The following is a 16,036-nucleotide window of genomic DNA, read 5'->3' as shown; positions in this document are numbered from 1 at the left end:
ACATACGCCGAGTTGTCTCTCAGCTCATCGAACCCAGTGGGTGATGTCATGACTCTCCAACATGACGAATCAACAACATGGTATCGCCTCTCAATAAAGTCACTACCACCTGTTTTAGAGTAGAGAGCCATTGTGGCATGAGTCGACAATATACGGCATGACACTCAGGTTTCGTGACATTTTAGCGACACAACATTCCGCCACCGAACAATGACTTGAATATTTCACGCGAAGTTCGGCTGGACTCTACTAGCTGAAACTAGTAACGTCTGGCGGCAGTCTGTACTTCCCGGGCCCAACCCTTGCGCCCCAGGCACACCACGGAAACGATGCGAGAGGAGCCTGTGTGTGTGTGTGTGTGTGTGTGTGTGTGTGTGTGTGTGTGAAATTAACTAGTTGTATTAAAAAGAATTTGTTCTCGTTTCATGCTGTTCTGTCTTTATATCTACCTCTGTCCAACTTTGCTTTTTATACACTGTTATTAACTCTTATCATCTTCACATATTCCACATATTGATTTTACTGGAGAAGACAAATTTGTTTACATTATTTCTGCATCTTGTTTTCCTTAATTTATGTTAATGTTCCCTTGTCCTCCCTCTGTCCCCTGCCATCAAGTCTTCCCCTCCATTTATTTGATTACATATTTTTTTCATTCTTCCGAAAAATATATTTGTTCCTCCTTTCTTCTCTTTCTTCTCTGTTACTTCATCTTGCACCCGCTTGAGTATTTTTTTTCATCTTCATTTAAATCTTTCATTACCATGCATTTTTTTTTATTTTTATTCCTCATTATGTGTGTGTGTGTGTGTGTGTGTGTGTGTGTGTGTGTGTGTGTGTGTGTACTTTAATCCTCGCCCGGGGCGAATTTTTTGACATATCGGTACCACCCGAGGTAACTAATAATCTTTGGTATATTGGACTTTCTATGTATCTCTAGTTTATGTTTTGATGTGATAACCCTTGGTAACTGGCAGCTTAATGGGGGTTATCGCTCCTTGAGTGCATAGGCTACACCCTGACACACAACCCGGATAATGCGAGAACACGTATTTTGACAGTTATCTTTAGTCTAACATTACCAATGTTTTTTTAACAACCCAGTCTTGTCACACATTATCCAAACCAGAAGTAGAGGTCCATTGTGGTTTATTATTTTTATACATTATGGCTCTAAAACCAATCCAGGTTATCCCAGCGCCACACAAATGTTCGGGCGTCGATAGCAAACCTCTTACTTTTTTTTCAGACTTGCGAATAACCCGAGGGATATCAATACCTTATGCACGGCTACAAACAGCTACTGCACTTAATTTAAATGTCTGGCACCGCTGCTATATATGGGTTGCTCTTTTATATTTCTGCCACATCGAGCCTCGAACTCATAACCACTGGTACAGAATATAAAAACACTATCCACTCCGTAAACACATTCCTCGCTTCTATGTGGTTGATAAAGACATCGAAACTCAAGCACAATTAGCCACTAAAGCAGTAAAAACTGTAATAAACAGCCATATTAAAATTTAATTTTGTGTCATTCTGTCAAATTGCTCAAACCCTCAAAGTCTAACAGCTGTATCTTGTAAAGTTTTAATGTAATTCTAGAAAAGTTCAATTAAATGCAACTAACTTACATAACTTTGACTCGATGAGTTCTAAAAAGATGAATAAAATATAGTCTTCTGGACGTTCATTCCTCAAACTACTGTAAATATTAAAAATATTAATAGTTCCACACATTCTGTTAAATATGCGTCAGTGCACATGTAATTAAAAAAAAACTCTAATCATCATTAGCATCCTCCTCCACATCAAAGGCTGTTACATCTGCTTGTGGCTCGTCTTCACTGATTGCCACAGGTTTGCAGTCTGCACATGTATGTACCATTGAGGCCATTGCTGAGACAGGTGCATGCCGGTAGTTTACACGAGCGTGAACCCTTGCAAGAAAGAAACTGTAGCACAACATCAGGTGCAGGGGAGCCACGCATCCACTCAACTACCAAATTCCCATCGTCATCGGTTGCCCAGCTATGATCGGATGGGCTCGGAACACATGTTGAAGGCTCCAGACTTCTCAGCCATAAGGCAGCCTGATAATTTGCACGAAGTATATGCATGGAGAGGCAATCCTTACAAGGAGGAAGTTGACTCGAGTCCTCTTCTCCACGTCTGGCACAAAAGATTTGGCTGTTTACCTTCGTTGTGTGGGTGCAGGGAAGATACATACGACAGGTGATCTCTTCCATTTTCTCTGAAAGTTCTTCAGATACGATCCATGAGAGTCCAAGTTCAGTGAAGGCCTCTTGATGTTTGGTCAGATTGCAACTGCTTGAAGATTGTAATCTTCCCCCGGTCAGCGAATGCACTTACTGTGTCACAACCTGTGAAGGCATGTACACCAATAAGAGCACTACAGACGCTTCTCCCCAGTGCGTTGCTGAGCTTAGTGATGTTAATGAACCTTGTCCGGGCCTTTGTTCCACACTTTTGGTACATTTGACAAGGAATTTTATTACACATCCTGATGCACAGAACAATCACATCTGTGTCCTCAGCAGTGACAATAAGTGATCTGTAGCCAGACTCTGCTGCATGGAGAGCATGAAGAAGAAGGCGGGTATCAGCTTCTTCTTGTGATGATCTTAGCTCTGGTACCTCTTCCCATTCCTCTCTCGTGTACTTAAAGCATGTCTGGTCACAGGTAACTTTTTTTCCATAACCTGCATGAGGGATAGCACATCAGACTCATCTCTTCTTATTCTGGGCAGTTGTAAGTCTGGATGATGGTAATCAGTGTCATGTTGACCTATCATGCTCCGCAGTTGCCTCAGATATCTACTGCGCTACTCTGATGTCAGATAGTACCTTGCAACAGCTCCAGCTTTCAGGCTGAAACCTTTCGTGCCTCCTGGTGTTTGAGAGTCTGGTTGACGGTTTCCTCTATTGTTTGATCGACGGGTATACGCCCGATCGTGTTCTGACTACCAATCTGCACAGAAAAGCCACCCTGCCATTCCCAAGGCAAGTATAGAGGTTTTGCAGTGACGTCACGAAAAAGCGTCGTCTGCACCTTGTGCGTCGTCTGCAAACCTGCTGGTGGTCACCTCCCCAGCAGAGTGAGCAGACGGACCACGTGTGCCTCATCCCCAAGTCACTAGCCGCGGGCAATAGGCGCACCTAACATCACTGTAGCCGATCCAGGATTCAGTACGTTTCCTAACTAGTAGAAGGTAATGTTATAATTGTATTTCGTAAAGAATCCTTATAAACAAAAACTAACTAAAATTATGGGTATTCTTTTTCTTGAACAGAACATTGAATAAACAACAGAACAATAATATGAAAATACGTATAGCCACCGTTGCCAGGTCATCGTACTCAGATCGAGCACAGTATTTACCGGTTTCTGACGCCTAACTATTGCCAAGAAACATTAGGATCTAACTCTTTTAACGATAACTATAAATGAGTTTCGTTATTGGAGCCCAGAAGACAGTTTAGGGGTAGGAAGTCGGAAAATATATTCGGCTGAGTACGACAATCTGGCAACGTTGAGGCGGTAGCTCTAAGGCCAAAGCCAGCCTATACACCATTTTGCGGGTGTCAGATACCACAAATAGCATATTTTTACTGCGCAAAGCAGGTGATGTCACTTATTGTGACTAAGTGAGCTTTCATATTTATCTATTTGTGTATATTGCATGGTGGCAAAACTTTCATTTCTCGTTTCATTTTTACTAATGACACGAATATGTGACTGTTTTTCACAATAGAATTTCACTCAAACAAGTGAATCAGACACCACAGAAATATTACCAGTATGTGTATGAATGAATACAAAGATAAGCACATACTTTGATTTAACTCTAGGATGTCTCGTGGATCGATCATTAATAAATAAAAACAAAATATCTGGATAGGCTACTCTTTAGCCCGTTACCGGCTATGGCTGCCAAAAAAGTCCCTCCGTCAAGTTTGTACCCCCCATTTGGTGATTGTCAGGTGGACCTATTGGCAGGACCTTCAGCATCATTTATGTTAAGTGATTACGCGAGATCGCTTGAGAATGCTGCGAAGCTAAGATACATCGAAAAAATCAGTGCTTTTGGAGGTATAGACCCTTATTTATTAGGGAAACACCCTCGTCCTCAAACGACTTGCCCAACATCGGTTACCATAATATATAGCTATCTGGTGAACAGCAAGAGCAAGCTGTTTACAGGGCAGTCGCTCAAGGCCTACAAGAGCCTTGAGGTGGATGGTAGACTGCCTGTCTGTCTGACTGGTTGAGTGACTGGCTGCCTGGTGGGTAGCCTGGCCAGAAGACTGGCTGGCTGGTTGATAGACTGACTGACTGGGTATAAAACCAATAGACTGGCTGTCTGGCTGACTGGTAGACTGGTTTATTAGCTGGCTGGCTGACTGGTTGCCTGGTGGGTTGATTGGCTGGCTGATTGGTAAACTGACTGTCTGTCTGAGTGACCGACTGGATGGCTGACTGGTTGACTGGATGACTGACTGGGTGGTTGACTGACTGGCTAAGTGGTTGGCTGGCTGGCTGGTTGACTGGCTGATTGGTTGGTTGGCTGACTGTCTGGCTGGTCGGTTGACTGGCTGTCCCTCTACCTGGCCGATCTCCTGTTGCTGACCAGTGATGTCCAGGTAGGCAGCACGGGCAGGCAAACAGGAGAGGGCAAGTGACAACAGGTGAGGGCAGGTGACGGCAAGTCACCTTACACTACGCACTCTTGGTCACTTCCCTGCGTACACTTATATACTCCACCCAGCACTGAGCTCTGTCCCTCTGTGCACTTTGCCTCCACTGAATTTCCTATCCTGTTTTCTTCCCCTGCTTGAGCGGCGCGCCATGCGTGTTTACCTCCGCCAGCTCATGTAAATCCCGTTCCGGAGTAATCCCCCGCCACACAATAAGCTAGGGGACCCGAGGCAATACCTAAATGAGTGTTACCTCATGTAATAATCTGATCATTCTTGCCTGTAATATTTACCTCTGACAAAATGAGCACTGCAGAGTCGAGATGAAGCAGCCGGCCGCCAGTTTTCCCTCCTCACAGCTGCTATGCACTTCCCCCGCTCTTCTGGATTCGCTGGAAATCTATAAAATGACACAGTATCTCTCCCGTGTCCGTTAGAACATCCAACCGCACAGCATACGTACCGCATGATGAACACAGAGCACTTGTGCAGCTCCCACCAAGGTTTGCTTTGATAAGTGACCACCACCACTGGCTACCAAGATGGCCGTGCAGGCCCGCGCTACCCCCGCACCCCCACTAATGACGTCAGCTGCAAAACCTCTATAGAGAAGGTATCGTCATACGGGCGGGAGGAAATCACTCGTTGGCAACTCCTATAGCCTAACCACGCTTGGCCACGCCCCTTCCTCGTTGTCTCCGTGGCGAGTGCATAGCACTGCATATTATAAGTAAAAATATGGAGCTGTAATGATAAGAACATCGATTCTTCTTATGAGAAAATACGCCTACGAGGGGATATGATTCAAGTCTTCAAGTACCTGAAAAAATTCAATAACGTCGATTACTCCAAATTCTTTGAACTGCAAACCAACTCAAGAACTAGAAATAACGGTTTAACCATTCAGTCGAGTCGATGTAACACAGACATTGGAAGGAGTTTCTTTTCAAACCGAGTCATCCGCCACTGGAACAATCTTCCCTCAGAAGTAGTAAATGCGAATACTATCTACTCCTTTAAATATAGAATCGACCGTCATTTCGCTGCGTCGGGAGTAAACTGAATATCGAGTTGCTTTCATCTGCTCATTAAGCCCCAAGTGGCTGTCGAGCAGATTAAATCACCAAAGAGCCTCGTAATCAGCCAATAGGCTTTCTGTTGCCTGCATTTCCATGTTTCCATGTTTACATGTATACAAATGATTTAATCCAATATACAACACACGCACACAGAAACAAATTATGTTGGTGTAGGCCTGCCCTGGGGCCGTGGGTATGCCCAGTTGCTCCAAAACCAGCGACTTCACACACCTCACTCCCACCCTGTTTCCTGACCCCAACATTCATTTTTACGAAAAACTGAGACCACCATCATTTTCCTGAGAACATTCTGCATCACACTAGCATACAATTGTAACAATAATGTAAAATTACACATACGAAAATCAGAGTTAAGTGAAGTATGGAGTACACCTTTTCTTGCACTTATTTCCCTTCAACTCCCTAATACTCAGCTGGTTTTCGTCGCATCACTTTTTTTTAAGTCAAGATTCTAAATCTGCATGTTTTTCTGCTTCTGATGGTGTAGGGTACGTCCCGAGGTAAAAGTATGCATAGGGTCAAAATCGCCTTCGAACATAAGCCGCGCCGTGACGGCGTTCATTCGCCTCGGCATTTGTTTATACTAAAGTCAGACTTACCGCTCACCCACAGATTGCTGTAGGAAGGGATTCCAGCTTACCAGTAACAAACTCCTGTAAACTTGTAATGGCCAGAAATGTGCTACAGTTGTGATGGTATTTTTCCCCATGTAAATAGAGTTAACGGGATGTTTGCGTAGCCATATGTATGTACACCTACATGGGTTTCTCATGACGTGAAGGAAAGAAGGAAGAGAGAGGGGGGAGAGAGAAAGGGAGAAGAAAGAGGAAAGAAGGAAGTAGGAGAGAGAGAGAGAGAGAGAGAGAGAGAGAGAGAGAGAGAGAGAGAGAGAGAGAGAGAGAGAGAGAGAGAGAGAGAGACTGAATTTTTTCTCTTTAGTTTCCCGTGTTTCAGAAGTGTTTAATGGTCATGTGTAGTTTTTACCATTATATAGATCACTAACGGCCTTATGAATATTTTTAATGTGGATAATGATACAAGGTAGTTCAAATCAAAGGAATATATAATTGAAACACTGTACACTGAAGTGCATTGAACAAATATACTGGCACCTCTTCACGTCGCCGTACTTTCGCATGTCTTTTCTAAGTTTTCTGTTCCTTGGAAAGCTATGAAAGGTTATAAATTTTCTTTTGTTCTCCCATTTCACTGGACACGAGGCCTCAGCACACGAAACCATGCCAAAAAATATGAAAAATGTACACGACACTAGCGATAAAACGTCGCGCTTCGAGGATGGGGCGGGGCTTAAAGGCTCGAGGAAGGGGCGGAGCTTATCGTGACGCCAACAAATCATCGTCCAGGATGAGATGCCGTGAATATTTCTATATATATTTTTTACTCACCGACAATTGCTTCATAGGATTTATAACAAAAAATCCACATCATATTTTATTTTATTGTAGTAATTTATAGCATAAAAAAACATCCAAGAGGTCCTAATAAAAAAGCTCAAAATTTGATCTTCACGTTCTATGAGGGTGACGATACCTCTCTATACTTGCCTTGGCCATATGCCTGTGTGTGCTACTAATAATTTGACGTCTGCTATAAACCAAATATGTGTCAGCGCGTAGTTTCGTAAAACTCGCTACTCGGTCATTTTCAAGACTGAAAAAAATAGACGAAGCTGCTAATCTGAAAATTAAGGTTATCACTACAGAGTTATAACTCTGTGGTTATCACATTTGAATGTACCTACTTACTATGAGCCTATAAACATTTTAGTACCACTAAGGGTTGGTCACCCGATATGGTACCGATATCTGGTCTGGCCCAAGGACTACTTGGGGTATACATGAAAGTAATAGAGCAAGTTGAACACACAGATGTTGTATGACTCATCTAATTATATGTATCACCTGAGACCACAGAGTTATATATAACTCTGTGCCTGAGACCCTTGTCTTTTTTACGCAACCTTCAGTATGTTAGCGTGTTTTATCTTTCCTTGTGCAACTATGATAATGATCACACCAATGTTATTTTCTTATATATTTAAACTTCATACCCATAACTCCCATGGACCAAGCTTTGCAACAATCTAGCTTATTAATCTACCTTAACTCAAATATTCCTATAACAATCACCGTGTCCAGTTAACATCGACCTAGAGATTAGTTAAGCTTTACCAAATTTATATGAGGTCAAAGTTGACGTTAGTTTCAAGTGGAAGAGGTTATATAGACTGGCGTGCAGACTGATATGTTGAATTTGAATACTCGCGCCATGACTGTGTGTGTGTGTGTGTGTGTGTGTGTGTGTGTGTGTGTGTGTGTGTGTGTGTGTGTGTGTGTGTGTTTCTTCTTCGATTTAAGAGAGAAGCGTGCGTGAGAGAGAGAGAGAGAGAGAGAGAGAGAGACCCCCACACACAAAAAAAAATCTCGCTTTCTTGCAAGATTAGTATTTAGTTAAAATTACTGATAACGAGTTGCTGATTAGTCCACTACAAAAACAAACAAAAAATGAATAGCCTATACGTATGACAAAAACGAATTCCTCACCATACGTTTTCCTTGTTAATGACGTCAAAGTCCCTAAACGTATCGGCGCCTCTAAAGTAGTACTATTTGAAATGCCTATCGTATATAATAAGTTGCTGGGACTTATATGTTTTGTGATGCTATAGTGATATAGTTTACCCACATCTGCAGCATCTTGAACCGGAGAAATGGCCATGAAAACCTGCTTAATCTTCTTCTATGGCCTTGGGAAATACATTATTCATTAAAAAGAGGAAAATAATGGTAATGGGACCCAATTACGTCTTCTTATTATTATTCTTTTGACCTGTAATGCTTTGTATTGCTTCTTAGGTCCTCCTCCTCTCGTTCCTCTTTCCTTCTTATTCACACACATTCCTTTTCAGTATTATGTGGCTTTCCTAACTGCAATAAAGTCACTTATTTCCACTTAATCACGCGTTTAGTAAGAATATGACAGTGACAGTGTGACCCCAAGACTCCCACCCAAGACCAAGACCAAGGCGGACAGGCAGAAGCGGCGCACGTTAGCCCTTGTGTCTCCTTCCTTTATCTCGCCTGCCAGGACAACACAGCCATGGCAGCCCTGCAGACCCTGATGGAGATGGGCTTCTCGGAAAACGCCGTGTAAGTATTGCGATAACCCGGTGATACAAAGGGAGGGGATGCTGCTACACGGGGGGGAGAGATGGGGTGGAGGCTGGGGAGGGAGAGATGCCGCTGTTTTGTCGTGTTATCAGGCGCGGGAGGGTCGTTTTGAGGTGTAATGGACGCCTCGGGATGGCAGACACGACCAGGGACCCTTCACCAAAGCTCGGCGCCTAGTCCGTTCTCTCGGGGCATCTATCTGCAATGACACCACTCTGGGGAAGTCGACAGTCTTTATCTGATGGGTTTCAATATGCTTATCATCACCTCGAGCCGTTACCGTCTCAAATTAATCCTTTTTTAGATTTCGAGGTTAATCTAGCAAACTACTACTGCTAATGTACCGAAAAAATAACATGCAGAGTGCATAGGATACTTCATTTGCTTCTCATTTGTTAAGGTTTTAGTTCCTGGTCATACCAAATAACTGTGTAAATGGCTTAATTAGGTGGGGATGCCTTGAACAGCTATAGGTTACCACCCATTAGGTCAAAGTGGTGTCATTAGTTTAAGAGAATGTGGCATAATAGCCTGCAGGCTCAGTGGTGGCTCCTTAGATCCTTTGCCCCCATCCTTCAGGCCATCTTCACTCAATCCCTATCATCCACCTCATTACCCTCTGACTGGCTTTTGGCAAACATTAATCCACTGTTCAAGATAGGTGACTGGACTGACCCCCCATCCCACCCGCCGGCATATGACCACAGATGTTGCGCCGACTAAACGAAACTTTCCAACTTTCCAGACTGACCCATCCAATTATCGCCCCATCTCACTAACATTGATTTGACACAAACAACATCCTTACTGACTCACAACACGGCTTTTGACCCAAATGCTCATGTGAATTGCAACTCATTACTACGTTTCATGACATTACAAGACTACTCGACCAACATGACATTAAACAAATTGACACTATTGTTTTAGATTTTGACAAAACCTTTGACAAAGTCCCACACAAAAGACTGACATTAAAATTGAAATACTACGGTATTTCAGGACCTATTCTTCACTGGATCACTGCATTTCTTATTAACACGACTCAACACGTTCTTCTTGACGGATCTTCCTCTGACACTGTCCCTGTTTCTTCAGGTGTCCCACAAGGCAACGTTCTAGGCCCCCTTCTTTTCCTCCTGTACATTAACAATCTTCCACTCTCAACACCTAACTCTTCCACTAGACTATTTGCCGACGATAGTTTGCTGTTTAGAGCAGTAAAGACTACTGACGACTGCAGACTACTACAAAAAGACTTGGACGCCCTCGAGCGGTGGGAATGCACCTGGCAGATGCAGTTCCGACCAGACAAATGTGAACTGTTAAGATTTACCAGAGGTCACAACCCCATCCATCACACTTACACTCCATAATTCCAATCTAGAATCAGTCCACACACACAAGTATCTTGGTGTTCACCTCTCCACTAACCTAAAGTTCAACACTCACATAGACCACATCAGTGCCACAGCCAACCGAACACTGGGGTACCTGAGGAGGAATTTACATAACTGCACACCTGACATTAAACACATAGCTTATGGCACACTTTTGAGACCAACACTGGAATACTGCTCCACAGTGTGGGATCCTTACACACACAGAAACATTGATAGGTTAGAGCAAATCAACACCAAGGCGGCTAGGTTCATTACAAACAATTACACTCAAACGCCTGGAATTACAACATGGATCAAACAATAGGTAAACATGGAACCTCTTCACATACGCAGACAAGCACAGACTTACACTTATGTACAAGATCACAATCACTCACTTTGACATGACCCACACACATACTTACACAACGCAAACAGTCAACGTACTCGTAACACACACATCCATAAATACCAAACATATCACACTAACACTGACACATACAAGCACTCATACTTTCCACGTACCATATGTAACTAGAACAGCCTCCCTCAACAGATTCTAGAATCTGGTACAATAGACTCATTCAGAAAACAAATACACAATCACTTGTCACCACAACACACCAACACTTAGAACAACACTTGATTCACTTCCCTCCCCTGCACACTCGGCTCCCCCGTCCCCCCAACAGCCAACACAAATATGTGTGTTATGCACCTGAAAGGTGCCCTGCATATTATCATCCAGATCCAGATTTACCAAGGCTATTTGCTATGCAGTAAATAAGTTCAGCAAACAAATTGATCTTGTTAGGCTGTTTATACCATTAATGCAATCTAACAGATAGTAATTATTGCCTTATTACCTAAGAACTATTTATAAACTAACATAACTCCAATTAAGCCTAATGGTTGGTAACCTATCGCTGCTAAAACTCTTTCCGCTAAGGATAGCGAGATGTTGTACCTTTGATAATAACCTATTCGCATTTAGTAAGTAGGGTATTGGCTTCTGGTATGGTCAATAAGTATATATATATATAGAGAGAGAGAGAGAGAGAGAGAGATATGAGACCATGTATAAACTTCTTTTGTAGGTAAGTAATCCTCATAAACTGTCTCTTGTTTTATAGATTTAGTCATAAACACCATACTGTTTCAGAAAGAAGGCTTTGAGTGTGACTGGAGGAGGGGTGGAGCAGGCCATGGAATGGCTGCTGGCTCATGCTGATGACCCAGGCATTAATGACCCCCCTGCAGAGAAGAAACTTGAAGGAGCTGTTGGTTAGTCACTTGCTTTTACTATTTAAACATGTTCATTATCATCATCATCAGTAACTCCAGTTTCTCACAAAAAGAGCATAAGGAGCCAAAAAATGGTGACCTTTCTGATTAGTTGTTAAGGCAAAATAGTTTGTGGCATCTTCAGGTCCACAACCTCAGCCCCTGCACCATAGCATAGAATACAGTCTGCTCACCTTGCCCACAGGTTTGGCATCCATGGTGTTAACCACCCATCATTCAAAAATATTTTTTAAGTATGTCCCTAAGCAGATTCCCTTCAATCATAATTCTCTCTCTCTCAATCTCCATCTATTTATCTATCTATCTATCTACCTGTCTAACTTCCCATAAGTTGTAATTGGTGATTCACATGGTATGCTTTATTAGGCACAGCATCAGGTGGAGAGGCAAGTGGGACTGGCGATGCTGCACCTGCTGAAGAATCATGTGAAGAGAAGTCTCAGGAGGAGGCAAAGTCTATTAAATGTGATGAGTATGTATCACTCAATTTCCATTACTCGTTTTGATCTTATGATTCAGCTGTTAGAATTTTCTCTCATATTTCTCACTTGCAATGTTATATGGTTTACAATGAAATCACAGGTAATACTAAATATATACATACCCATTTCATTGGTGGTGTTTCCGTTACTTTAGATTTCCCATTTCATAAGGAAATTTCCTAAGCTTTTTTATGTAACTACTATTCGGCAAGCTATAAAAAGGGTCTACTTTCCTCAAGTTCGAGAAAATGGATATATGGTGTAATTTTTTCCAGTGCAGGTTATGTACTGAGCCATTCCATATGATAGGTAAGGAATGTGTTGTGATAGGTCTAGTAATAAAGAACATGGCCCGAGTAAGTGGAAGTATAACTTCATGCTTTGGATTTATTGGGTCAAGTAAACATGTAGTTGAAGGCAAGGAAAGAGCAGTCAGAAACTAGAAACAGGCATGAACTAGAAGAAAGCCAATGTAGAAAGAAAATCACAAATGAATTCCCAGTTTGTTACCTTCAGTTAGTCAGCATGATTTTGAAAGTAATGAGATATCTATAACTCAGAAATCATTATTTAAAGGTAAGATATTAAATAACTCTGAATTTTACCTTCCATTGTTATGAATGCCTTAATTGAAGGAGTGCACATTCATTTATTATACTACTAAATAAAGATCAAGAAAAGAAAAACTTGCTCCAAGGCTGTTCAAATTTGGTTTATGTACCTTTACTCTAAACCTTGTCTACTAGATGAGGTATCAAGATGGATGACTAGGGCATTGTTCAGCATGACCAGGGTACTGTTCAGCATGACCAGGGTACTGTTCAGCATGACCAGGGTACTGTTCAGCAAAGAATTTCATAACATTTCATCCATAATGTAATTTCCCATCACTTACAGTACTAATGCCATGTTATTCAAGTATTTTCAATACTTTTATTCCACCACAAGACACGTGTTGCTATTACATATGAACATTTTTGCTACCGGAGTTTCCTAAGTCAAACGTTGGCCACAGTGCAGTGGTTTTTTTTTTCTGCCTCCCTATGTTGGGGTGGAATTGGGTGTGAGTCTCCTTCCCTGGTGCTGGGGAGAAGGCTCTTCCCAGGACAGGATGTCATTGGGTACCTGCAGGAGATATGTTTCCATCATCTTAGGCTTAATTTTAAGGTTTACTGCAGCCCTATTATTACTGATCAAATATTAGGAATTATACTATTAGGCATCTTTAATTTTGTTCCTCTTGTAACCAGTCCTTATAAACTGCTTATTGAGCCCCATATGACCTTAGTAGTTGCTGCTCCATGATTGAATACTCCAATATCCCAATCAGTCAGTCTGTGTGGTTCAAGCATTATGTTTATTGTGTTTAATGTCCTAGTTTTTTAAGTAAATCATGCCTGCACCTTGGCAAGCTTATGTCCTATTCTTTGAGTAGATTGTACAAGCGCCATGGCAAGCAAACGTCCCATATAGTCCTCTATAATATGACCCCATTCTTCTTCTAAACATGAAATGCTGTGGATGAGTCACAAGAAAGTAAATAAAGATTAGGACACTAGGATTAGGGTGAGGCCACAACCACCATATGACAGTCTTTGATTTTTTAGGAAGTTGAACTCTAAGAATCCTAAACAGATTATTTTTCTTTTTTCCAGTTGTGGTAAACTCTTCAAATCATCAGAAGAGGTAGAGTTTCATGCAGTAAAATCAGGTCATACCAGCTTCTCTGAATCAACTGAAGAAAAGAAACCTTTGACAGAAGAAGAAAAACTCCAAAAGGTTTGAGAGATAACTTTTTTTTCTTTTTTTAAGAAACGTCTGAAATGCTGTGGCAGATATATTGATAATAGAATTCTACATTCTCAATTGTTTATGGGATCCATGCTTTAAATGATTCATAGCTTCCTTCCCACATTTCCTCTCGACATATATGAGCAACCATTTTTTTCAGCATGTACACATATGGCCAGAATATATGTACTAATCCCTAGATGAATTGAAATTGATATTCATTGTAGGTGTACATTGTTATAGTCTTTAATATATATAGTTTGTCAACATCTGTATTTATATACAGTACTCACTTTTCTCTCATTTTTTTTATATTTTCATTGCATTTGGTGAATAAGTTGGATTGTGACCAAAGCTCACATTTCACAAAATAGCGCTCCCATTGTGAGTGCACAACCCAAAGCTCGGCACAACAACACACAACAGGTGTAACAGAACTGTCAGTTTTGCTGTTCAGAGATGCACTAACCTAGTCCATGCAATCCTGTGCAGTTTTGCTTAGTAACTGAGCCAGCTATTAGGAAAGTTACTAGCATTGTTGACACTAATTACATGTGGATTGAGAAATATCACTGTACAGTATCATTCCCTCTCATCTGTGTTTTTATTCACATACACTTCCATGTACAAATCAAAACTTATTATTGACCCTTAACCCCTTCAACACGAGGACGCGTATACTGCGTCCTTGCATGCCCCTTACCATATCTGAGGACGTGCATACTGCGTCCTTCCTCGCTTTAGCTAATATACAAGTTATTTTATCTCTATATATATGCTTACATCTCAAAATTATCAATTAATTTATGTTTCTTTATGTGCACCATTTAATTCTTCATGTTTTCATATGAATGATGATTATGTTGAGTTTATGGCTGAAAATTTGTTATATTCAATGGCAACATTTGAAATTTGGTGCATGTGGTGATCCTGGATACAGCGCAGGGCACTGTTTTGGCCCAGCCGTAGTGAGTTTCTTTATGTGTACCATTTAATTCTGCATGTTTTCATATATAATACATGATGATTATGTTGAGTTTATGGCAGAAAACTTGCTATATTCAATAGCGACATTTGAAATTTGGTGCGCGCGGCGATCTTGGATATGGTGCGGGGCACTGTTTTAGCCCGACTGTAGTGAAGGGGTTAAAGCGCGGGCTTGTTTTGCCGTGCCTGTCTTCCCTCGCTGGCATATTCAGGCAAAAACATACCTCACTTCAACCTTTTATATCTTCACTTCTACTTACCTCACGTGACTGAATGAAGTATCATTGTAAAGTACATACCCTTAACTGTCATTTGATGTTAATATGAAGACTATATAACCATTGCTAGAGCGAGTATGGAATATTGAAGTAGAATCACTGAAAACATAATTATTGACAGTTTTCCATCCCTAGTGGACTTCCCGTCTATGATTTAGTAATAAAAAGCATAACTTTTATACAGTTTATGTGAAACATACCCCCCAAAAATTAACTTATGGGCCTTCCTGATGCCCTTGATGGGTGCTGAGGTTAGAGGGCCCGCATCGTGTGGATGAAATTCACTGGAAGGTGAGAAGAGGTGGAATGTCTAACGGACATCTTCTCAAAGCTAACACAAGGCATACACTGATCAATTACAGGTAACTCTCGATTTACGCGAGTATTGTGTCCTTGAAGAGGTCGCGTAAATCAAAAACAATGTAAACCAAACAAGAGGTAGGTTTCTATCGAAAAATAAATATTCACTTCATTCAGTGGAGAGAGAGAGAATATCCATATCACCGAAATATCCACTCAGGCACTCCGTCTCAGCCTCACTCGTGTGAGGAAGAAATGAGGGACACCATGAGCGACTGGCTAGTATTGGTACTGGTACCGAGCAGTCTGGTGCCAGTACCGTACCGTATAGCTGGTATAGTTAGTACCGGTACTGGTACCGGTACCTTCCCAGTGCCCACCCCTATTGTTGAGTAGCGTGGCAGCGTGGATACTGTATTATTGTTCAAGTGGCGCGCGGGAAGAACTGAGCTCAGATGTGTGGCCGCGGCGCCGTGTGAATCCAGTTGCGTGAGACAT

General features: G+C 41.7%; 1 protein-coding gene across 3 annotated transcripts in view; it reads left to right on the top strand.

Annotated features, from left to right (window-relative positions):
• Positions 1 to 8,825: 8,825 nt before the first annotated feature.
• The window catches only part of LOC127009321 (UBX domain-containing protein 1-B-like), a 26,338-nt gene continuing 19,127 nt past the window's right edge, over positions 8,826 to 16,036 (top strand). For all 3 annotated transcript variants that reach the window (XM_050882280.1, XM_050882279.1, XM_050882278.1), the window contains exons 1-4: positions 8,826 to 8,992; positions 11,558 to 11,679; positions 12,067 to 12,172; positions 13,838 to 13,961. In XM_050882280.1, coding sequence (XP_050738237.1) covers positions 8,943 to 8,992; positions 11,558 to 11,679; positions 12,067 to 12,172; positions 13,838 to 13,961 — 402 coding nt within the window. In that variant the 5' untranslated portion in view covers positions 8,826 to 8,942. The remainder of the gene's footprint in view (positions 8,993 to 11,557; positions 11,680 to 12,066; positions 12,173 to 13,837; positions 13,962 to 16,036) is intronic.

Source organism: Eriocheir sinensis, chromosome 40, assembly GCF_024679095.1.
Source record: "Eriocheir sinensis breed Jianghai 21 chromosome 40, ASM2467909v1, whole genome shotgun sequence".
Lineage (NCBI taxonomy): Eukaryota > Metazoa > Arthropoda > Malacostraca > Decapoda > Varunidae > Eriocheir > Eriocheir sinensis.
The sequence above is the reverse complement of the archived record's forward strand: the minus strand, read 5'-3'. Positions and strand labels throughout refer to the sequence as shown.